The 24,684-nt window shown below is 42.1% G+C and overlaps 1 protein-coding gene across 15 annotated transcripts in view; it reads left to right on the top strand.

The window, feature by feature from the left end:
• The window catches only part of PCYT1B (phosphate cytidylyltransferase 1B, choline), a 147,252-nt gene that overhangs the window by 60,812 nt on the left and 61,756 nt on the right, over positions 1 to 24,684 (top strand). For 8 of the 15 annotated variants that reach the window (XM_086389363.1, XM_086389366.1, XM_086389364.1 and 5 more), the window contains exons 2-3: positions 3,275 to 3,374; positions 17,668 to 17,784. In XM_086389363.1, coding sequence (XP_086245489.1) covers positions 3,275 to 3,374; positions 17,668 to 17,784 — 217 coding nt within the window. Of the gene's footprint in view, positions 1 to 2,617; positions 2,780 to 3,274; positions 3,375 to 4,944; positions 5,060 to 17,667; positions 17,785 to 24,684 lie in introns of those variants that run through there. The other 7 variants (XM_086389370.1, XM_086389372.1, XM_086389373.1 and 4 more) reach the window with 3 other exon arrangements.

Raw genomic sequence — 24,684 nt, 5'->3', positions numbered from 1 at the left:
GCCTTCCTGAAAGTAGAGCTTGAATTTCAACCTAGGAAGTATCCTAGAGCACAAGCCTGTCTGTCATTCATTTATTTTTACACTCTCCCCATTCTAAGCACAGTGCCTTGTACATAACAAGAAATACCCCTTCTCCATGTCAACTACTGTTAATGGACTACTCACATGCTCACAAGTACATTTAAGAGCATCCTCTGCCTTCCATCTCTTTGCTTCATCTGTTTTCCTACTTCTAGGTCACAATGATTAAGAACAAAATGCACAGTGCACATAAACCTGTTTTCACCTTTGAGTAACTACTGTTGCTTTACAAGTCTAATTACCAGGTTTCACACCCTCTAAAATATATTGATACCTTTCTTGGAAAACAGCAACACCTTATATCTTTAATAAAGTTTGTGACTAGCACATAAAAGATCTCCAATTAGTAATTTATTTTAGATCATGTAAAAAAGATTCACTGGCCACATACATTGAAGGTCAATGAATCATTAATGTAAGTTAACCCCATTTGCCAATTCATTTGTCTATTTGGGTTGTGTCCTAAAAATTCATTCATGAGTCAGTTTGCTGGTTTCAATGGGGAACTACACAATAGATATAATTAATCATAATATATAGTACTACATACTATGATATATAACAGTGAACACTAACAGAAGCTAGAAGCACTAAAAATGGCTCCAAGTCCTTGAGTACCAGGTCCTTCACATACCTGATCCCCATTTTTCACAACACCCCTATAAGATAGGTACCCATTTTACAGATAAAAGTTTCAACTAAGTTGAGGAGCTTCCTTTTAAGAACACACAAAGTCAGATACATTTCTTTTTTGAAAAATATTTATTTGGCTGCACTGGATCTTAGTTGCATCACACAGGATCTTAGTTCCCTGACCAGGCACCCTGCATTGGAAGCATGCAGCATGGAGTCTTAACCACCAGTGAAAGTGTTAGTCAACTCAGTTGTGTCAGACTCTTCCCAACCCCATGGACTGTAGCCCATCAGGCTCCTCTGTCCATGGGATTTCTCAGGCAAGAATTCTCAAGTGGGTTGCCATGCCCTCCTCCAGGGGATCTTCCCCACCCAGGGATCAAACCCAGGTCTACCCACATTGCAGGCATGTTCCCAAAGTCAGATACATTTCTTGCCCCAAAGGCAGCTCCTGCTAAAGAGGCCGTGACAGGCTACCCATGACCTCCCTCACTAGTCCTCCTCCCTTCACTAACTCCAGCCGCTGGGCCCCAGGTGGCACCTGACTGAGTGCCAGCCAATCCTGGTTGTGGCCTGGTTTGAACAGATGAACTTGGTCACGTTGATCTTCCATTAGGATTTTGAACTGGGAAGCATGGAAAGAAGCAGAAAGTGGGTAGGCAGAGGCAGGAGCTGGGACTGAAAGGCTCAACCCAAAGCCGTTGAAACAAGGTTGGGCAGGGAGGCTGAGGAAGCTGCAATGGGCCATATTCAAGCTGAAGTTTCTGAGGGAGGAGAAGGCAGAGACTTGAATGTAGTGGAAGGAAACAGAGTAATCTGAGCGGGACAGAAAGATGGACATGCAGAGAGCAGCCAGGTCAATGTAGAGCACTCTGGGGCCAGGTGCTGCCCCTTTCTCCTTTTCCCCCACAGTTTGTGTGCCAGGATAGCTGTAAAGTAAGCCTTCATCTCTTGACTTAGCTGTAGCATCTGTTCCTTTGAACCAGGAGAGTCAAATTAGAACACAGAGCCTTTAAGTGCTAGAAATGGGATTTGAACCCCCATTTTGTGGCTACAGAGCCTCTGCTCTCATCCCTGCACCTGCGCCCCTTTATTCCTTCAAAATACTGCCCTGACCCATCATGACCTACAAGGTCACCTTAATGTATCTCAAAGGGAAGTGGTAAGAGACTCAAATTTCCTGATTCCGTGTCTCAAGTCTTGATTTGCTTTCAGAGCCCTGAATGGGAGGGTGGGGGTTAAGAAAGCCTCAGTCAACTGAGAGGTCTCCAGACAACTTTAGGGCAGGACTCCAGCTCCCAGGGCGAAAGGTACAATGGGGAGACAGTAGGGGCAGGTCAGTGGAGCATGGGGGTCCCTGCAGAGTGGGGACTGGTCTTACCTTTGCTTCTACCTCCAGTTCTCAGATGTCACCTGGCATGTATATAAGTGAATGAGTGAATGAATGGCAGTCTCAGAGCCACCTTCACATGTATGGATCATTCTTTAGTCTTCCCAAGTTAAGGAACACCTGTGTCTATCTCTAAGAAATAGTTCATGCAGCAATATGAGTAATATTCACAGTGACTCGTCACCTTCAGCTTTAAAAATACTGAAGATGAGGTAGCGAAGACCATGGTAAGGACATAGTTCAAAGACGACAGATGGATTCTGGATTGCACTTGCCCCTTGTTTACAGAAATACGGCTCACTTTGTCTTCCTCTGTCTAGAGAGAGTGAGGTTTTCATTTTAAGAGGCTGACTCAAAAATGCAGAGCCACTTCCTGGGCAGGCTTCCAAGTGACTACATCTCTCTGACAGCGCTCCCCAGAGCCCCAGCCCGAGCTGCCTGGGGCGGGGCCTCCAGCCGTTGGTGGCTGTTGGAACCACCAGAGAGGAGCAGTTATCTGCAGCCCGCCAGAAATGCTGGGCTTTTAGGCCCTCCCCGGGCACAGATAACTGCTTGGGCCTTTGCGCTAAAGAGACGTCAGAGTTTGTGATTGGCCAGGCCGCTGTGTGTGAAATACAGATGTCTGCCACACTCCTGACCATGGCATTCCTTCCAGCCGAGTACCCCCGGGTGTGGGTAAGTCTGAATGTTTGAAGTCTGCCCTGGTTGTTTGTGAAATGCTCCAAGCTGAGCATCGTGCCTTTCCAGGGGGCATGACTTGGCATGTTCCTTAATCCTGCTAAGCCTCAGTTTCCTTTTCTGCGACGCAGAGATGATATCGTCCTGTGCTGTAGAAGGACAGAATGCCTATAGGAGAGCAGTGTCTACCATCATAGGGTATTGCAGGGCCTGGGGGAAATACCATGTCCAGAGCACCACGTCTGGTACCTGGCAGATAGTACATGCTGGAGAGCTTATTGCTGAAGCATCAGTCAGGAAAAAAAAAAAAGCCTTCATGAACATTATCCCTGTTTTTCTTTCTAACAGTACGATATTTCTCTGAAAGACTGAGTGGATATCTTCTACTTAATCATCCACATGTAGCCAACAGAAATAAAACTTCAGGGGAAGCCAGTGCCAAAGCCAAGGCTGTCAGACTGAATTTACTCCCTTTCTCTTTTTTCCTTCTAGACCCTGACTGCACCTGCCCCATTTGCAGATGAAACCAGTTGTCTGTGCCAAGCACCCCATGAGAAACTGACCATTGCGCAAGCCCGCTTAGGGACACCAGGTGAGGCTGTACTACTTATTCTCCAGATGGGCCCTGTCCTGACACCTCAAGTGGCAGAAAGGCCCATCATTATGTGAGCAGCTCTTGCTTCACATTGGAGACATGCATCTCGAGGTGATCGCACAGGGTGGGGAGGGTAAACGCTGATGTCGATCAACTGCACCAAGCAAAGTAGCCAAGGAAAAGATGTTGCAGGACACTGGAGTTGGAGCCCCAGCTCTCTTCTTTACTTTCTACCAGCTGGGCGAGTCATGAGAACAGTCTGAATCTGTTTCCTCATGTGCAAACAGGGCCAGGATTCCTAAGCAGGCTTTTTATGACAACTGCTGCTGCTACTGCTGCTAAGTCACTTCAGTCGTGTCCAACTCTGTGCAGCCCCATGGACCACAGCCTACCAGGCTCCTCCATCCATGGGATTTTCCAGGCAAGAGTACTGGAGTGGGGTGCCATTGCCTTCTCCATTTATGACAACTAGATTGCATTAAACATACCATTGCATTTTTTAAAAACTGTGAGGTCATAGAAAAACCTACGCTACTGTAATTATTATCATTCTTAAAAGTCTGTGTTTTAAGTTTCTCCAAGTATGCCCTGGCTCTGCTCTAGGAACTTACCGTTCATTCCTTTAGCCCCTACCGGAGATGGAGAGGGAAGAGATGTAAAAAAGAACTGTAAGGTGCTATCTCTGTTTCCTAAGAGCGTTCACTATAATTAAAGAGATAAGACAACTAGATAGGAAATAAAAACCCACCAGTAGCTTGCATGCACGTTCTTAGGGGTTAAATCCTGCAGCACAAATGATAGCCGACAGTTTTGAGAAGGGCAGATTCATTTGGCTTCAAGCAGTCAGGCAAGACCTAATCCCAGACCTGAGCTGATCTGTCAGAAAAAGTAACGATGGGTTCTTTGTGGGAAGAAAATGGAAGGGTATTGTGGGCAAGTGAGACAGGAATAGTGAAGGTGCAATGATAGGGAGGGAGGGAATGGCGTTTCTGTCGATTGCGATGGAGTGAAAAATAAGACTAGTCCAGCAGGTGAGCCTTGAGCCATTTGGGACGGCATAATTCTATGGTTTCCACTCGCCAGCCCAAAAAACAAACATCCCAAATGTAATAGAATCCATGTGACAAAGGACAGTTTGCTTAAGAGCAGCAGATATTTATTAAGTACTTACTGTACACTAAGTTCTTTATCTTTATTGTCATTTCACTATCACAACCCTATGTGTTTAATACTTTTAGCATTTCACAGGTGAGGAAGTGAAGGCTTTAGAACAGGGGTCCCCAACCTCCAGGATCTAGTGCCTGATGATCTGAGGTGCAGCTGATGTAATAATGATAGAAATAAAGTGCACAATAAATATAATGCACTTGAATCATCCCCAAACCATCCCCACCCCAGTCCATGGAAAAATTGTCTCCCACAAAACCAGTTCCTGGTGCCAAAGAGGTTGGGGACCGCTGCTTTAGAGAATCTGTGAATCTGCAGAAGATCGTTTAGCTAGTAAGTGGCAGTGTTTCTCACATTTGAGTTTGTCTTAGAATAACCCAGAGGGCTTATTAAAACACAGGTGGCTGGGCCTTACCCCCTGATTCAGTCCAACTGGGGTGAGACCCAAGAATGTGCATCTCTAAGAAGTTCCCAGGTGAGGCTGCTGCTGGGGAACCACGCTTTGAGAACCACTGGTAAGTGCTAAAGCTGGGATTGGATCTCAAACCTGTTTGTGCTCAAGCTTGATCTGTTGACCCTTTACACTCTTAAAGGGGCACACTCTGCTGCCCCTTTAAGAAGAGCTTCGAGGGAGTGAAGTGAGGAGCAGAGCAGGCAGTTAGAGGCTTTGTAGTGACTGCTTTGTTTAAATTTGCTCATTTATTTTCGGGCACACCGGGTCTTTGTGCTGTGGGGACTTTCCCTGGTTATGGTGAGTGGGGCTGCTGTCTAGTCGTGGTGCACAGGCTTAGTTGCCCTGTGGCATGTGGGATCTTAGTTCCTGGACCAGGGATTGAACCCACGTTACCTGTGTTGACAGGTGGATTCTCAACCACTGGATTACCAAGGAAGTTCTTATAATGACTTGTTGTGAAAATTTAGGCAAGAAAAGCCTTGAGGAGATAGTGCAGAGCAGCTAAACCAGTGTGCAAAGAATCACCTGGTAAGTTTGTAAACAGCAGAGGTTTTTGCTCACTCTCCCAGACTCCTAAATCTAGGATGGAGCCCAGGCATCTGCATTTTTAACAAATAGCCCAGGCGATTCTGAAGTTGGTGACCTATAGACCATAGCCTGAGAAATGCTGATGCAGCAATAAATCTAAACGGTGGAATGAAAGTCCAGGTGGTTATGAAGAGAACAGACTTGACTTCAAGTTAAAGGATGTTTTAGGCCTGAGCAGAAAAGGATCCTACTTTTCTAAGGGAAAGGAAAAGGGGATTTGAACTTGCCCTCCATCTGCTAGGTGCTGTGCCCTGTATGTACTCTATTTAGTCTTTGCAAAAACTGGTTAAGGTGGGTATTTTTGTGCCCTCTCTGCTGACAAGGTCAGTGACACTTGGAGAACTGGAAAGTAACTTGTCAAATGTCCTAGCTGACAGGTAGAGCTAGGATTCGATCTCAAGTCCCTTTCACCTCATACCCCTGCTTTGTCCACCACGATGGGCTGCCCTGTGGAACATGTGCCACGGCAGCCCATGGAGCTCAGTGAGAACATGCTCAGACTTTGAACTGGAGGCTAGCAAGTGTGTGAACAAGACAGATGCTACCATCTTCTGTAGTGGGAGGACCATCTCCATGCCCACTGATGTTTTACCAGCACCTAGAGTAGTACTGTATGCTCAGTACTTTGTGAATTCAATACTTTGTGAATGAATGAATGAACGAATGAAAGATTGGGACAAGAAAAGGAGCTCATCAGTTGGAAATAGAATCAGAGTTTGACCTGCTGCTGGGGGTGATTGAGTGAGACTGAGTACCTGTAGGCTAACTGCCAAGTGTGTGTGTGTTGTTGTTGTTTTAATAATTTATGTATCTTATTTTTGGTGGCACTGGGTCTTCGTTGCTACACTCAGGCTTTCTCTGGTTGTGGTGAGTGGGGCTGCTCTTAGTTGCAGTGCACGGGCTTCTCATTGCAGTGGCTTCTCTTGTTGCAGAACATGGGCTCTAGGGCATGTGAACTCAGTAGTTGGGGCTCGCGGGCTCTAGAGCACAGGTTCAGTAGTGGTGGCACACAGGCTTAGTTGCTTCATGGAATGTGGGAACTTCCTGGACCAGGGATCGAACTTGTGTTTCCTGCATTGGCAGGAGGATTCTTACCCACTGTTGCACCAGGGAAGTCCCGCCAAGAGGTTTAAAGCCTAAGACTCAAGCTAGAATAAGATGGTGCATTTTAAAATACCTGTATGGTGGGCTCTGTGGTACACAGGTCATTAAAGGAGGGATGAGGTGGAGCAAAGGTGAACTACTATTCTCAGAAATTCTCCCCTTTTATCTCAGGTGACCATACTGGGAAGTCATCCAGGAGAATTTGTGATATTTGGTGGGCATCTGGCCAAGGGAACTTCTGCTAGGAAATCCTTTATTTAGAGCATCTTTTAAAAATTAAAAAATAATTTTTTTGAGCTGTGTTGGCTCTTCGTTGATGTGCACAGGTTTTTCTCTAGTTGCACAAAGTGGAGGCTACTCTGTAGTTGCAGTGTGTGAGCTTCTCATTGTGGAGGCTTCTCTTGTAGCATAGCACAGACTCTAGGGCATGTGGACTTCAGTAGTTGTGGCCTGTGGACTCAGTAGTTGTGGCTCTCTGGCTCTAGAGCACAGGCTCAATAGTTCTGGTGCGTGGGCTTAGTTGCTCCATGGCCTGTAGGATCTTCCTGGATCAGTGATTGAACCTGTGTCTTCTGCACTGGCAGGTAGATTCTTTACCGCTGGACCACTGGGGAAGCCCTACTTATAACTTTTAATATCAGTGTTAAAATGTGATAAGAAGTTAGTTCTTTAATTACTTACAAGGCACATATTCATCTTAGACCACACTCTGATAATCAGTCACTGAGAGTGGTCCTCAAACTTTAGCTTGCTTAGAACCTCCTGAAGGCCTTGCTAAAACCCTCTGCTGGGCCCCTCTCCCAGATTTTGGTCTGGGTGAGGCTCAAGTATTTGCATCTCTAACAAGTTCCTAGGTAATGGAACCCCACTCCAGTACTTTTGCCTGGAAAATCCCATGGACAGAGGAGCCTGGTAGGCTGCAGTCCATGGGGTCGCTAAGAGTCGGACACGACTGAGTGACTTCACTTTCACTTTTCACTTTCATGCATTGGAGAAGGAAATGGCAACCCACTCCAGTGTTCTTGCCTGGAGAATCCCAGGGACAGGGGAGCCTGGTGGGCTGCCGTCTATGGGGTCGCACAGAGTCGGACACGACTGAAGCGACTTAGCAGCAGGTAATGCCTGTCCTGGGACTATTTTGCTAGAACCACTGCTTAAGAGTAACTGTTGTTCGTGGTTGGAGCAAGTATTGTGGCGGTTATCTAAAGAATAGTTGTTGCATTGGATTGTTACTAGAGAAGCTCACAGAGTTTTTAAAATATCTTGCTATTTGACTATTGTTTAAGAAGACAAGAAAAATGTCATTACCTTTTTGAAGTGTTTGGTAATTTTCAAGACTAGTAAGCACCCTTCTGTGGTGCTGTCTTGAACATCCTGTCAAAAAGAGGAAAGAGGCCTGTATTGGGGGTTTACAGCGTGTTTCAGGATTATAGTTGTAACTAAAGTCTTTCACTAACTCCTTCACTAGCCCATTTTATGACTTCATATGATAGCCTACTTTATATTTCACAGGTTTAGGTCTACCCAAACAGGGGCTGGTATATAAATTCTCAGAGAGGCTGCTCATAGCTTTTAGCTCCTGGACCTCATCTGTGAGGTCAGAGGGTGAGGAACCTTAAGAGAAGGAGCACAGTAGAGCAGTTGGAACTAGCACATTTAAAAAAAATTATTGAAGTATAGTTGATTTACAATGTTGTAGAAGTTTTTTCTGTACAGCAAAGTGGCTCATTATACATACACATATATTCTTTTTTATATTCTTTTCCAGGGTATTTTTGTCACAGGGTGTTAAATTTAGTTACCTGTGCAATACAATACGGAGAAGGCAATGGCACCCCACTCCAGTACTTTGCCTGGAAAATCCCATGGATGGAGGAGCCTGGTAGGCTGCAGTGCATGGGGTCGCTAAGAGTCGGACACGGCTGAGCGACTTCACTTTTCACTTTCGTGCATTGGAAAAGGAAATGGCAACCCACTCCAGTGTTCTTGCCTGGAGAATCTCAGGGACGGGGGAGCCTGGTGGCTGTAGTCTATGGGGTCATAGAGTCGGACACGACTGAAGTGACTTAGCAGCTTAGCAGCAGCAATACAATAGAACTTTCTCATTTATCCATACTATATCTAACAGTTCACTTCTGCTAATCTCAAACTCCCATTCCTTCCCTCCCCTGCTCACTCCCCTTGGCAATCGCAAGCCTGTTCTTTATATCGGTGCGTCTGTTTTTGTAGATGTGTTGATTTGTATTGTATTTTAGTTTCCACATTTAAGTGATATCACGTTTTTGTCTTTCTCTTTCTGACTTCCTTCGCTTAGTATGGTGATCTCTGGGTCCATCCATGTTGCTGCAAATGGCACTGGTTTCTTTCTTGATGGCATCTTTTTGATGGCTTTGTTGATGCCTAATGCCAGTCTTTTTGATGCCATCTTTTTGGTGGCTTTGATGGCATTGCTTTTTAAAAATGGGATCTTTTTGATGGCTGCATAGTATTCTATTGTGTATGTGGCCCACACCTTCTTTGTCCATTCGTCTGTCACCAGGCATGTAGGTTGTTTCCATGTCTTGGCTAGTGCAGATGGTGCTGCTATGAACATAGTGGTGTATGTATCTTTTTGAAATGCAGTTTTATCTGGGCATATGCCTAGGAGTGGGATTGCTGGATGATACAGCAACTCTATTTTTACCTTTTGGAGGAACCTCCATACTGTTCTCTACAGTGGCTGCACCAGTTTACATTCCCACCTGTGTAAGATGGTTCTCTTTCCTCCACACCCTTTCCACCATTTCTTATTTACAGACTTTTTAATGATGGCCGTTCTGACTGGTATGACGTAATACCTCATTGTAGTTTTGATTTGCATTTCTTTAATAATTAGATACGTTAAGCATCTTTTCATGTGGTTTTGGCCATCTGTATGTCTTCTTCAGAGAAATGTCTGTTTAGGTCTTCTGCTCATTTTTTGATTGGGTTGTTTTTTGTTGTTGTTGAGTGGAACTGGCACTGTGAATCTTAGCTGAACTTGTCCAGCTGTGGAGCTATGACCCTCCAAGGTTTATTAGTACGTATCCGGAGACAGAAAGAATCAGTCCTCTGCCTGGAGGTAAAGGACAAGTCCAAATGATTGTTTCATAGGTTCCTTTCCAGTAAAGCCGACTAAGGGAAACTCAGTTCTGATTTCTTACTTTCCTTCACAGAAAGGGAATTTGCATTGTTCTGTTCATGGTGATATGTATAAAGCTTTCAAAATGCATGTTTCAAGAGCCACCTTAATGAATTTTGCCTTATTTATGTGTCACCTGTACTATAATTTACTTAATTTTTCTTTAGATGTACTCTTTTTTAACTTCAATGTATTTTAAAAAGTAAATATCGATCTTTATCATTGACTGAAAGTAGCATCACTGCCTATAAGTAGAAGAAAATGATGAAGTTTATATAAAACTATGTAAACTTTATAGGGAGTTCCCTGGTGGTCCAGTGGTTAAGAACCTGCTTTGCAGTACAGGGGATGCAGGTTCAATCCCTGGTCTGGGAACCAAGATCCCACATGCCAGGGAGCAATTAAACCCTCATGTTACAACTAGACCCGAGGCAGCCAAGACAAATAAATAAAATAAACATTTTTAAAAAGCTATGTAAACTTTATAAATAGGAAACTATTAGATTTTAAAAGTTTGATTTTTTGCCACCTTTTTTGTACATCAGTTGTACATAAAAACAATACTAAAGATAATTACTGGGCATTTGGTAATAGTCTATCTTTCTCTTTTTTAAAAAAGACTCCATATTGGCATGTAGTTTTCTAGGAGGCATCATGAGTTAGAAGAACATTTGAGTTTGGTTTGCACTCAAACTCTCCTATCATATTATATATCACATTATCATATCTTAAGTCAGTTGTATGATGCTGGGTAAGCTCCTCAGCTTTACTGAGTTTTCATTTGTCCCTCTATGAGAGAGGATAGTAAGTCCTTTCTCCCCTACCTACTTCACAGAATTGATGGAAAGATTAAGTGAAATACATATGCTTTGTAAATCCATGTGTACTTTAAAAAATAATTCGTTTATTCATTATGTTTATTCTTTTTGGCTGCACTGGCTCTTTGTTGCTGCGCACAGGTTTTCTCTAGTTGTGGCGAGTGGGGGCTACTCTAGTTGTGGTGTGTGGGCTTCTTGTTGCAGTGGCTTCTCTTGTTGCGGAGCACAGGCTCCAGAGCTCGCAGGCTTTGGTGGGCTTTGTGGTGCACGGGCTTAGTTGTCCTGTGGCATGTGGAATCTTCCCAGACCAGGGATTGAATCCATGTTCCCTTCATTGACAGGCAGACTCTTAACCACTGGCTCACCAGGGAAGTCCCCCAAATGTACTTTTAAGGCATTGTTAACAAGCTCCTTTTAAAAAGCCATAAGAAAAAAATGAATTATCACCCTTTTATTGTTGCCTGAATCTGAAACAATATCAAGAAACCCCATAACGTGCCCTGCAAAAATGTGAATTCACATGTAATGTAGTTGATGATTGCCTCCTATCTGGCCATATGGTATGTATATATTTAACTTTTTGACCAACTGCCAAACTGCTTTCCAATGCATTTGTACCATTTTACATTCCCATCAGCAGTGTGTGAGAGTTCCATTTGCTCTATATCCTCCCCAACACTTGGTATGGTCAATAATTTTTGAAATTTTTAGCCATTCTAATGAGTAGGAAGTAATATCTCAGTATGACCTTAATTTATATTTCCCTAATTACTAATGGCAGAGAAGGCAATGGCACCCCACTCCAGTACTTTTGCCTAGAAAATCCCATGGATGGAGGAGCCTGGTGGGCTGCAGTCCATGGGGTCGCTGGAGTCGGACACGATTGAGCGACTTCACTTTCACTTTTCACTTTCATGCATTGGAGAAGGAAATGGCAACCCACTCCAGTGTTCTTGCCTAGAGAATCCCAGGGATGGGAAGCCTGGTGGGCTGCCGTCTCTGGGGTCACACAGAGTTGGACACGACTGATGCGACTTAGCAGCGGCAGCAGCAGCAGCAATGACTAATGGGGTTGAGGATCTTTTCATGTCCTTATTTGCTATCCTCTATTTGGCTGTTGAAATTTTTTTGCTCTTTTTAAAGAGTTGTTTATCTTAGTATTGAGTCTTGAGGGTTCTTTATATATTCCAGATACAAGTCTCAAATACATATTTTCCAAATATTTTCTCCCAGAGACTTGCCTTTTCATATTTGTAAAAATGTCTTTTGAAGAATAAAGATTTTAAATAAGGTTTAAAATATATATATTTGTTTTATAGTGTGTCCTTTTTGGTTCCTATTTAAGAATTGTTTTCCAAACTCAAAGCCACTATGATTTTTTTCTTTTTTCTTCTAGAAGTTTTATTTATTTTTAAAAAATTGGAATATAATTGCTTTACAATGTTGTATTAGTTTCTGCTGTACAACAAAATGAATCAGCTATAGGTATACATATATCCCCTATATATATATATATATATATATATGGACTGCAGCACGCCAGGCTTCCCTGTCCATCACCAACTCCTGAAGGTTACCCAAACTCATGTCCATTGAATCGGTGATGCCATCCAACCATCTCATCCTCTGTCGTCCCCTTCTCCTCCTGCCTTCAATCTTTCCCAGCATCAGGGTCTTTTACAGCGAGTCAGGTGGCTCTTCACATCAGGTAGCCAAAATATTGGAGTTTCAGCTTCAGCATCTGTCCTTCCAACGAACACTCAGGACTGATCTCCTTTAGGATGGACTAGTTTGATCTCCTTGCAGTCCAAGGGACTCTCAAGAGTTTTCTCCAACACCACAGTTCAAAAGCATCAGTTCTTTGGCGCTCAGCGCTCTTCACAGTCTAACTCTCACATCCATACATGACTACTGGAAAAACCATAGCCTTGGCCTTTCAATATGCTGTCTAGGTTGGTCATAACATTTCTTCCAGGGAGCAAGCGTCTTTTAATTTCATGGCTGCAGTCACCATCTGCAATGATTTTGGAGCCCAGAAAAATAAAGTCAGCCACTGTTTCCACTTTTTCCCCATCTATTTTCCATGAAGTGATGGGACTGGATGCTATGATCTTAGTTTTCTGAATGTCGAGTTTTAAGCCAACTTTTTCACTCTCCTCTTTCACTTTCATCAAGAGGCTTTTTAGTTCTTCTTTGCTTTCTGCCATAAGGGTGGTGTCATCTGCATATCTGAGGTTATTGATATTTCTCCTGGAAATCTTGAGTCCAGCTTGACATTTCATCCAGCCTGGCATTTCACACAATGTACTCTGCATATAAGTTAAATAAGCAGGGTAACAGTATACAGCCTTGATGTACTCCTTTTCCTATTTGGAACCAGTCTGTTGTTCCATGTCCAGTTCTGACTGTTGCTGTTGCTGATTCATGTCAATGTATGGCAAAAACCACTACAATATTGTAAAGTAATTAGTCTCCAATTAAAATAAATAAATTTAAAAAATAACTGTTGCTTCCTGACCTGCATACAGATTTCTCAAGAGGCAGGTCAGGTGGTCTGGCATTCCCATCTCTTGAAGAATTTTCCACAGTTTGTTGTGATCCACACAGTCAAAGGCTTTGGTGTAGTCAATAAAGCAGCAGTAAGTAAATGTTTTTCTGGAACTGTCTTGCTTTTTCAATGATCCAGTGGATGTTAACATATGATATTTATTTTTCTCTTTCTAACTTCACTCTGTATGACAGAGACTGTAGGTTTATCCACATCAATACAAATGACCCAATTTTGTTCTTTTTTATGGCTGAATGATACTTCATTGTATATATGTACCACATCTTCTTTATCCATTCACCTGTCAATGGACATCTAGGTTACTTCCATGTCCTAGCTGTTGTAAATAGTGCTGCAGTGAACATTGGGGTACATGTATCTTTTTGGTTTTCTCAGGTCTTCTAGAAATTTTATAGTTTTAGCTTTGCATTTAGGTTTATGATCCATCTTGAGTTAATTTTTGTATATGGTGTGAGATATTTGTTAAGTACAGCCCTCTTTACTGTTCCCTTTACTTTAAGATGCTGAATAACTTACAGAAATTTGGAATGTAAGATCCAGGTAGTTAAAATAATCAAATTTTACCCACAGTAGTGTACATGGTCATTATTTGTATCCATGATCTTCAAGAAAATATTCAGCATCATTTTGGTGTTACATGTAGTTTGTCATATTTATTAATAAATTATTTGAAACATGGAACTTAATGATTTGTGTACAGATTTGCATTTTGTCAGAACATCACATTTATCTGATATACCTTGCTGTGGTCATTTAGGGTAAATAGGAATTTACCTTAAGTACTTTTCAAAAAGCATAATAATCTGTAGGCAGGAAATCTATACTGCCATTGTATTCAGTTTGTATGATATTTAATGTATTACCACAGATCTAGTGGCTTAAAACAATGCATATATATTCATTATGTCATAATTTCCACGGATAAGGAGTCTGGGCCTGGCTTAGCTGAGTCCTCTATTCAGAGATTCACAAGACTGCATTCAAAGTGTCACTTGGCTTATTTCTCTTGATTCATGATAGATCTGTATTTGAGCTCACTCAGGTCATTGGCAGAATTTATTTCCTTGTAACTCTAAGACCAGGGGTCTAGCTTCTTGCTGGTTGTCAGCCAGAGACCACCCTCAGCTCCTAGAGGCCACCTGCAATTCCTTGCCACATGGCCCTCTAAAGTATGGCAGCTTTCTTCTTCAAAGCCACAAGGGAGAAAGATTGAGTCTGCTAGCAAAATGGAGTCTTACACACTGTAAAATAATTATGGGGGAGACATCTATCACCGGTGTCATATTTTCCTGGTTAGAAGCAAGGCATAGCTCCTACTCCCATTTCAAAGGGAGAGGATCGCACAGAGGCAAGAAGAGCATGAGGTGGGAGTCATTGGGAGCTACTTTAAGGTCTTTCCAGCATGGCTGTGGAGAGACTTTTTGATCACGGCCAAACCTGTAGCTTCACAGGTCGGTGGTTCCCAGCATAGACTCCTTGGAGAGTCCCTAGATGCCTAAAAGGATGTCCAGAAAAACCTCCAACCAAAGATTAAAGCAAATGTATATGCAAGTTAAGTTAAGCCACAGTCTATTAAAAATATTATGGAGAATTTCAAACATTCATGAAAATAGAACAATATAATGAACCTTCATGTGTCCATCACCCATACTTAACAACCACCATCCTGTGGCCAGTCTTGCCTCATAAATTCTCCCCTCTTGAATTATTTGCAACAAAATCCCAGGCTTCATATCATTTCATCCATAAATATTTCTGTATAATGTCTTAAAAATAAGAGCTCTGGTTTTTTAAGATATAACCACTATACCATTACCTCACCTAAAAAATTAACAGTAATTCTTTAATATAATCAAATATCTAGTGTTCCAATTTCCAATTGTCTTTTCTTTTTTTTTTCACCTGAAACTAAATATTTTATTATTTTATTTTATTTTTTAACTTTACAATATTGTGTTGGTTTTGCCATATATCAACAATGAATCACCTGTGGTGGATTCATGTCTTTTCTTTTTTATTGGAGTCTAGTTACTTTACAATATTGTGTTAGTTTCTGCTGTATAGTGAAGTGAATCAGCTGTATTTTACATATATCCCTCCAGTTGTCTTATGTCATCATTTATTTATAGTTTGCTTGAACCCAAATCCAAATAATGTCTGTACATTACAATATGTTGAGATATTTTTAATATATCTTTTAATCTCTAAGATCCCCTCTTCATCTCTTTTCTTTCTTCTTTTTTTTTCTAAGTTTATTTGTTGAAGAGATCAGGGTTTGGGGGTTTTTTTTTGGTCCTGCAGAATTTCTTAGTCTGGCAATTGCTGACACACTACAATTCAAAAAAGTGAGCTTATTGCAAAATCAACTCCACAAATACTCTTCAAAGATCTACTAAATAGCCTAATTATATCATCATTCTTCACTTCACTTTTCTTTCCTCCCTTCTTGAATTTATTTATCTTGATCACCTCTGAATCAATAACAAAAACTTCTGCAAAACTGCCATCTGCTTTCCCTTGGGGTTTATATCTTAAAACAAATTTTCCTCAATTGAAATCAAATTGAATAAGAGCTTTGAAACCAAGGATCCCTCATTAGACAGTTTGTTATTTCAAAGTATTTTCTATTTACTGTGCCTTATTTAGAATACAGTATAATCCTGTGAAGGCAATTCTGTTTGCTCAAAATGGTGTATAATTGGGAATAATTGCAATTCCCTATCTGAAATAAAGTCTCTCAAGTTTTTTTATTAGAAAAATTTAATTTATTAGAAACATTGTACCATCTGAATGTATTAATGTAACGTTCCTTTCAATTTATGTTCTGAATTAATGAGGTTGTAGTATGTCAAAAAATAATCACAATTTTAAATCTCAGACTTGAGGATCATTCAACAGAAGTTTGCATTGATTTCTTTTTGAAAAATTTATAACATCAATATAATGTGTCTTTAAAAATTTAGTAGGAATCTTAGTCTCATAAAGCCAACCAACCAGCAATCCTTTCCCCATCTGCCCCACCTCTGATTCTTGTTCCCTGTAGATACCCAGCACGTGACAACCAACTTTCCAAGTTGTGGTTGACATCTCTAATCCACTGTCATTGCCTTCATTGTTTCCTATGTCCTTGGGGGATTATCCCTTTTTAATTCTTTCTCTGTAATTCTTGTGGTGTTTGAGAGGACGTGGAGATGAGAGTGTGTATGTTCAGTTGGCCATATTTAGCTTGTGAAAGTGAAGTCAAAGTTGCTCAGTTGTGTCCAGCTCTTTGCAACATAGTCCATGGAATTCTCCAGGCCAGAATACTGGAGTGGGTAGCCTTTCCCTTCTCCAGGGAATCTTCCCAACCCAAGGATTGAACCCAGGTCCCCCACATTGCAAGCGGATTCTTTACCAGCTGAGCCACAAGGGAAGCCCTTAGTTGGCTATATTTTCACTTTCTAGTTTTTTTGAGAGTCCAGAATGGTGTAAACGTTGGCGCCCAGCCCCTCTACCTCCTGGTGTCTCCCTCTTATTGGAAGTGCTGGGTCTTTGGGCTGGCTCAGCAAAAGTGTCACTCTGCACTTCTGAGCACAGTCACCTGACTCCCAGGAAGCTGTGGTGAAGTGTGTCCCTCTTCCTGAAGACATGGCACTTCCCAGAGCACTATATTTCACACTGAGAGTCTCTGTCTCTCTTGACCTTTCTCCCTAGGGACAACTGTAGTATGGATCACATTCCTCTATCCCTGAGCACTACACGTGTAACTTTTACTCCCTGACTCTCCTCTCTTTGGAGCATGTGCCCCGCCCCCCACTGCCCCATATCTTAGGATGTCAAAGAGGATAGGGAGTGACCTTTGTGCAGTGGTAAATGTGTAACAACTGGCCCTGCAGAGGGAATTAAGCCCTGACTTGAACACTTGTCAATTTTTATGGTGTAACTACTTCTACCAAGGCTGAATTTCACTGTGTGATGGTGACTCGGAGGAGGTGCACAGCAGCGTCTTTGCCTTTGGGAATAGGACTTAGGGATCTTTGTTTGGGACTGCCAGAACTTGTTTGACCTTTCATTGAGCTCCCCAGTCACTCCTACCTTGATATTCCTGCTGGCTTGACTCTGCTAACCCTTTGGTTATGCCTGGTCTGTCTAAATCTGCCCACTCAGCCACCTGAGACTCTACTCTGGGTCGAGACAATTCCCCAGTGCTCTGCAGTTAAAAATGTGCATACTGGGTCAATCTTAATTTTGTTATGTTTTTACTCTGCTTTGATGTCCTGAAAAGAACTTCTTGGTAAAATTAATTTCATGCACTAATATGCAACTGATGGTATGTAGACATTGTGTTTTCTCCAGGTAAACCTTCTTACAGTGCTGTACTGACAGAAGGATCAGGTGACTGGGATTCCTTATTCTGCAGTTCTGTTGATGATGTTTTCTTTTTTCCACAGTTGACAGGCCCGTGAGAGTATATGCGGATGGAATATTTGACCTCTTCCACTCAGGTCATGCAAGGGCACTTATGCAAGCAAAAACACTGTTTCCCAACAGCTACCTGCTGGTAGGAGGTAAGAAGTGCATTTTCTTTGTCTAGAAAACTCTTATATAATGTTCTTCCTGAAAAGAAGCCCTTTCAGACTTCTATCATTAAAACCTCCCATTGTTAATGCTCCCAATTCAGCCTATATTGGGTTCCTTGTTTACTGCCTGAAATTTAACATGAGATTTTAAAAACACCATAGGAGAAATTATATCATGAGATTATAAACTGTTGATTCCTAGAGAAAGAGAGACTAATAATACCACCAAGTGTAACTGCTTCGTGTTTTCCATTAATACCTTTCTTTTTGTGTTTGAGGAATGTTCCAGTTCCTATTTCTGAAATTTCCTAGAGGGTTAAGAGAAAAGCAATATTATTCTGATTTCAAATCTTGGAGACTGGAGGAAACTCAGGATGATTAATGTTGAGCAAGGTCATTGTCTGTTCCTTTGGTGTGACCCACAGCACTTAGGACAGTGTTGTGCTAATGGTAGTGGCTTACAACAGTCCCGATTAATTGAATTTATACGCCATGTGTTAAAGAAATGGAGTTTTATATATGCAAGTAATCTTGGTTTACACTGAAGGAAGTGACTGAGTTCATAAGCTGTGGAGAGAGAAGGGTAATTAGACATAGGTTGAAATTTTCTTCTTCCAAAAGGCCTACCGATTTCCGTTTGTGTAAAAGGAAAAGTGGCTGATCTGGGAGACCTGGGTCTCTTCTCTGTAGCTTCTGGAAGCAGCATTTCCTTTTACCATGATCATTTTTTGTGGCATTACATGAACTAGATACCACCAACACTTACACCTCTCCTGTGAGGGAGCAAGGTGATAGTAAGAGACTACATATCTGTTTTTTACAGTATTTTGTTGTCTTTCACAAGTTTGAAACTACTTTTGAATACTTAGGAGGAATTGTTTGCAGATTTTGCTGAACATAGTGACCATATGGTTCCTGAATAGAATTCTTTCCAGAAGGAAGAGATGATAAGAGGCAATGGTTACTGAACAGATCATGCAGAGGGAACCCAAGGTGGGCAGAGGACCCATCTCTGTTCATTTCCTTTATTTTGAGTGGAAAACCATTCTTTATGTGAGCACTACCACCTGGAGTCTGGTCCTAAGCTTCTGGGTCCTGGGGAGACCTCTGCAATGGTTTGGCTTTGGTCATTTTGAAAAGTGGAAGTCACTCAATCGTGTCCATCTCTTTGCAGCCACATGGACTATACAGTCCATGGAATTCTCCAGGCCAGAATACTGGAGTGGGTAGCCTTTCCCTCCTCCAGGGGATCTTCCCAACCCAGGGATTGAACCCAGGTCTCCTGCATTGCAGGTGGATTCTTTACCAGCTGAGCCACCAGGGAAGCCCAAGAATACTGGAGTGGGTAGCCTATCCCTTCTGCAGCGGATCTTCCCGACCCAGGAATGGAACTGGGGTCTCCTGCATTGCAGGCAGATTCTTTACCAACTGAACTATGAGGGAAGCCCTTGGTCATTTTGGCAACCCGAATTTGGAAGTGGTTAGGTGTGGGTAACACTTAACAGGAACACTGCCCTGGCCCTGGATTAGCACATCAAAAGTAAGTTCAAAGGAAATAGACTTTCAGTGCATTCTTGTAAGCTGGAGAAAGCAGTAAATTAACAACAGCAGCTCTCTAGGTTACTCAGCAGCAGTGGTTTCACTGATTTGCTGAATGATTCCTTCACTTAACAACTATTTCTTGAGCTCCTACTGTGAGCCAGGCATTCTTCTGTACACTGAGGATGCAGCCACCATCAAAACAGACTGTGTCCTCAGAGAACTTAGAGTCTGAAGGGGAGGCAGACACTGACCAGTAACAATCTGGAGGAGAGGTACTATGAAGAAATGTTACATAGGGTTAAGGGGAAAGGTGACTGGCCGCGCAAGCAGGGGTGTTTCAGGTGTGGAGGTCAGGTGAGGACCCTTTGAAGCACTGACAATTGTGCAGAGAATTAAACGAAGGTAAGGGCACACAGAAGCCAGAGCACAGAACCTTCCTTGTGCAGTGATCTTCCCACCAGCCCAGATAAGAATGTTGGGACAAGAGGGGGAAATGTGGTGGCTACAACTAGGTGTGTTGTTTTATTGACTTGTTGTCTCTTAAGGAGGCTTTTCATAAAAGCACAGGTGATGTAGAACTGAGAGAGGTGAATATGGACAGGAGTTCAGAGCCAAGAATTAAAGCAGAAGGGAAGGAGAATAACTGCAGAAGGAGCCACACAGTTGTTGCCTAGCTCTCAAAAGCTAGAGCTGGTACTGCTCCCTGGTGAAGAACCAGCTCTGGCTGCTCTGAGTTCTGTTTCAGAGGGTTGTTGCCTAAGCAGCATCAAGTAATGCAGTGACCAGTGTCCTCTCTAGCCGATTTATTGGGTTGGCTAAAAAGTTCGTTTGGGTTTTAAGAAAGGTAGATACCTCCTCAATGGCTATTACATGGATTCTCTGTGGAAGCCAAGGGAATGTTAAACTACAAAGACAACCGTGGAGACCATATCTTTTGGTAGATGATAGGGACTAGAGTGGGAGAAGGCAATGGCACCCCACTCCAGTACTGTTGCCCAGAAAATCCCATGGATGGAGGAGCCTGGTAGGCTGCAATCCATGGGGTCGCTAAGAGTCGGACACGACTGAGCGACTTCACTTTCACTTTCCACTTTCATGCATTGGAAAAGGAAATGGCAACCCACTCCAGTGTTCTTGCCTGGAGAATCCCAGGGACGGGGGAGCCTGGTAGGCTGCAGTCCATGGGGTCGCACAGTCAGACACGACTGAAGTGACTTGGCAGCAGGGACTAGAGTATGGATGGGAAATGAAACAATAAAACATGAAGCTGTAAAAATGTGTGTAGACTTCTGGCGACAGTGACAGAGTAAGAGTGAAAACCTCGAAGCAATGTAAACAATAATAAATAATTTCAATATGTTATTTTCTCCAATGATTTATTATTATCCTGTTTAAAATAACTGGAAATATCATGAAGTATTTTGCAACCAATCTCCTACTAAAATTCAGTGTAAGCTTGTATTTCATATGTCTCCACTAATTTAATTGTGTTTGATTCCTAGTCTGTTAAACAATCTCCAACCTCCTGTATGTAGGCAGGGTTCTTCAGGGGTGGTATTGGAGCTCAAATGCTGAATGGCATGGCTGTGGCAAATGCATTTTGGGGAATTGTTCATAAGAAAAAGAAGTCTTCCTTCTATGTATATAGTAGTTGCCTTCCTCTAAAATTCAGCATTTTTTTAAAAAAATTATTTATTTATTTGTTTTTGGCTGCACTGGGTCTTAGTTTCATCTATCAGGCTTCTCTCTAGTTGAGGCACAGGCTCAGTAGTTCCAATACACGGGCTTAGTTGCCCCGGGGCACATGGGATGTTAGTTTCCCAGCCAGGGATCAAATTCATGCCCCTTGTGCTGACGGGTGGATTCTTAACCAGTGGACCACCAGGAAAGTTCCTAAAATTCAGCATTTATCACAGCTGTTTAGTAATACTCTGCAATTATTGTAAAACAAAGTTAGGGCCTAGATTCAAATAATTAAAAATAATTGTACAGAGACATTCAGAAATCTTACAGGATACTGGAAAATTCTCATGTGGGGCTGTTCCACATTTAGGAAGATGTTTAGCATTGTCAGCACAGTGCCCACTAAATGCCAGTCACTGCTTCCAATTATAGTGACAACTAAAGATGTCCTACAAATTTCCAAAAATGCATCCTAGGGGATGATGAAGCCTTTGTTGAAAACCATTGTCTTAGACTAAGAGTCTTCACTCTTCGTTCCCCACAATGCCAAAAAGAATTTTGAAAAACTATAACCATCTTTTGGTTTTTCCAATAGTCATGTATGGATGTGAGAGTTGGACCATAAAGAAAGCTGAACACTGAAGAACTGATGCTTTTGAACTGTGATGTTGGGGAAGACTCTTGAGAGTCCCTTGGACTGCAAGGAGATCAAACCAGTCCATCCTAAAGGAAATCAATCCTGAATATTCATTGGAAGGATTGATGCTGAAGCTGAAGCTCCAAAACTTTGGCCACCTGATGTGTAGAACTGACTCATTTGAAAAGACCCTGATGCTGGGAAAGATTGAAGGCAGGAGGAGAAGGGGACGACAGAGGATGAGATGGTTGGATGGCAACACAGACTCCACGGACATGAGTTTGAGCAAACTCTGGGAGTCAGTGATGGACGGGGAAGCCTGGCATGCTGCAGTCCATGGGATCTCAAAGAGTCAGACACGACTGAGCAACTGAATTGAACTGATACGCCTTCTTAAAAATTTTTAAATTGACATCTAAAATTTTCCATCCTAAGTTTAAATAGTTATAAAATGTGTAATTTAAGGAATATTGTAAATATTAACATTTTCAAAAATTAGCAAAATTTAAGGAAAATTTTTTGTTCACAGCAAAATTGGCAGAAAGTAAAAAGATTCACACACACTGCCTCCTCATTATCAACATCCTGCAGCAGTGTAGTACATTTTTTATAGTCTGTGAAGCTACATTGACACATTATTATCAGCCAAAGCCCATAGTTTAATACATTAGAGTTGACTCTTGGTATTTTAAATTCTCTTGTTGTTGTTCAGTTGCTAAGTGGTGTCCAACTCTTTTCAACCCCATGGACTGCAGCACGCCAGCCTTCTCTGTCTTCCACTGTCTGCTGGAGTGTGCTCAAATTCATGTCCTTTGAGCTGATGATGTTATCTAACCACCTCATCCTCTGCCACCCCCTTCTCCTCCTGCTTTCAATCTTGCCCAGCATCAGGGCCTTTTCCAATGAGTCAGCTCTTCGCATTGGGTGGCCAAAGTATTGGAGCTTCAGCTTCAGCATCAGTCCTTCCAATGAATATTGAGGACTGATTTCCTTTAGAATTAACTGGTTGGATCTCCTTGCAGTCCAAGGGACTCTCAAGAGGGTCTTGGGACTCTCAAGGGACTCTTCAGCACCACAATTCAAAAGCATCAATTCTTTGGCGCTCAGCTTTCTTTACAGTCCAACTCTCATATCCATATATGACACCTGGAAACACCATAGCTTTGACTGTATGAACCTTTGTTGACAAAGTGATGTCTCTGCTTTTTAGAATGCTGTCTAGATTTGTCATAGCTTTCCTTAAAAGGAGCAAGTGTCTTTTAATTTCATGGCTGCAGTCACTGTCCATGGTGATTTTGGAGCCCAAGAAAGTAAAATGTCACTGCTTCCACTTTTTTTTTTTTTAATTTGCCATGAAATGATCTAACTGGATTCCATGATCTTAGTTTTTGAATGCTGAGTTTTAAGCCAGTTTTTTCATTCTCTTCTTTCACCCTCATCAAGAGGCTCTTTAGTTCCTCCTCATTTCTGCCATTAGTGTTATCATCTGCATATCTGAGGTTGTTGATATTTTCCCGAGCAATCTTGATTTCAGCTTGTGATTCATTCATGCCAGCCCTGCATTTGGGATGATGAACTCTGCCTAGAAGTTAATTAAGCAGGGTGACAATATACAGCCTTTTTGAACAACTTTCCCAATTTTGAACCAGTCAGTTGTTCCATGTAAGGATATGTTGCTTCTTGACCCGAATACAGGTTTCTCAGGAGACATGTAAGGTGGTCTAGTATTCCCATCTCTTTAAGAATTTTCCACAGTTGGTTATGATCCACACAGTCAAAGGTTGTAGCATAGTCAATGAAACAGAAGTAGATGTTTTTCTGGAATTTCCTTGCTTTCTCTGTGATCCAACCAATGTTGGCATTTTGATCTCTGGTTCCTCTGCCTTTTCAAAATCCAGCTTGTACATCTGGAAGTTCTCAGTTCACATACTGCTAAAGCCTAGCTTGAAACATTTCGAGCAAAACCTTACTAGCATGGGAAATGAGCACAATTGTCCAGTAGTTTGAACATTCTTTGGCACTGTCCTTCATTGGGATTGAAATGAAAATTGACCTTTTTCAGTCCTGTGCCCACTGCTGAGTTTTTCAAATTTGCTGGCATACTGACTGCAGCACTTTAATAGTATCATCTTTTAGGATTAGAAATAGCTCAGCTGGAATTCTGTCACCTCCACTAGCTTTGTTAATAGTAATGTTTTCTAAGGCCCACTTGTCTTCACGCTCCAGAATGTCTGGCTCTAGGTGAGTGAGCACACCATTGGGTTATCTGGTCATTAAGACTTTTTTGGTACAGTTCTTCTGTGTATTCTTGCCACCTCTTCTTAATCTCTTCTGCTTCTGTTAGGTCCTTACTGTTTCTTTCCTTTATCATGCCCATCCCTGCATGTAACATTCCCTTGATATCCCCAATTTCCTTGAAGAGATCTCTAGTCTTTCCCATTCTTTGTTTTTCTCTACTACTTTGCATTGTTCACTTAAGAAGGCCTTCTTATCTCTCCTTGGTACTCTGGAACTCTGCATTCAGTTGGGTATATCTTTCCCTTTCTCCCTTGCTTTTCATTTCTCTTCTTTCCTCAGCTATTTGTAAAGCCTCCTCTGACAACCACTTTGCCTTCTTGCATTTCTTTTTCTTTGAGATGATTAAGGTCACTTCTTCCTGTACAATGTTATGAACTTCTATCTATAGTTCTTCAGGCACTCTGTCTACCAGATCTAATCTCTTGAATCCATGTATCACCTCCACTGTATAATCATAAGGGATTTGATTTAGGTCATTATCAGAATGACCTCGTGGTTTTCCCTGCTTTCATCAACTAAAGTACAAGCTAGGAGTCAGCCAATCAGGGCAGTGTACAGGCTTGGAGTAAGGCAATCAGGGCAAAGTACTAGCTAGCGGTCAGCCAATCAGAGCAAATACAGGCCTAGAGTCAGCCATTCAGGGAGTAGTAGAGGCTAGGAGTCAGCCATTCAGAGCAAAGTGCATGCTAGGAGTCAGCCAAAATCAGGGCAAAATACAGCCTGTTGTT

This window comes from Bos grunniens, chromosome X (assembly GCF_055505025.1).
Source record: "Bos grunniens cultivar Pamir isolate PY7600 chromosome X, Bosgru_T2T1.0, whole genome shotgun sequence".
In the NCBI taxonomy this organism is placed as follows: Eukaryota; Metazoa; Chordata; class Mammalia; order Artiodactyla; family Bovidae; genus Bos; species Bos grunniens.
Note: the sequence above shows the minus strand (reverse complement) of the source record. Positions and strands in the feature narration are given on the sequence as shown.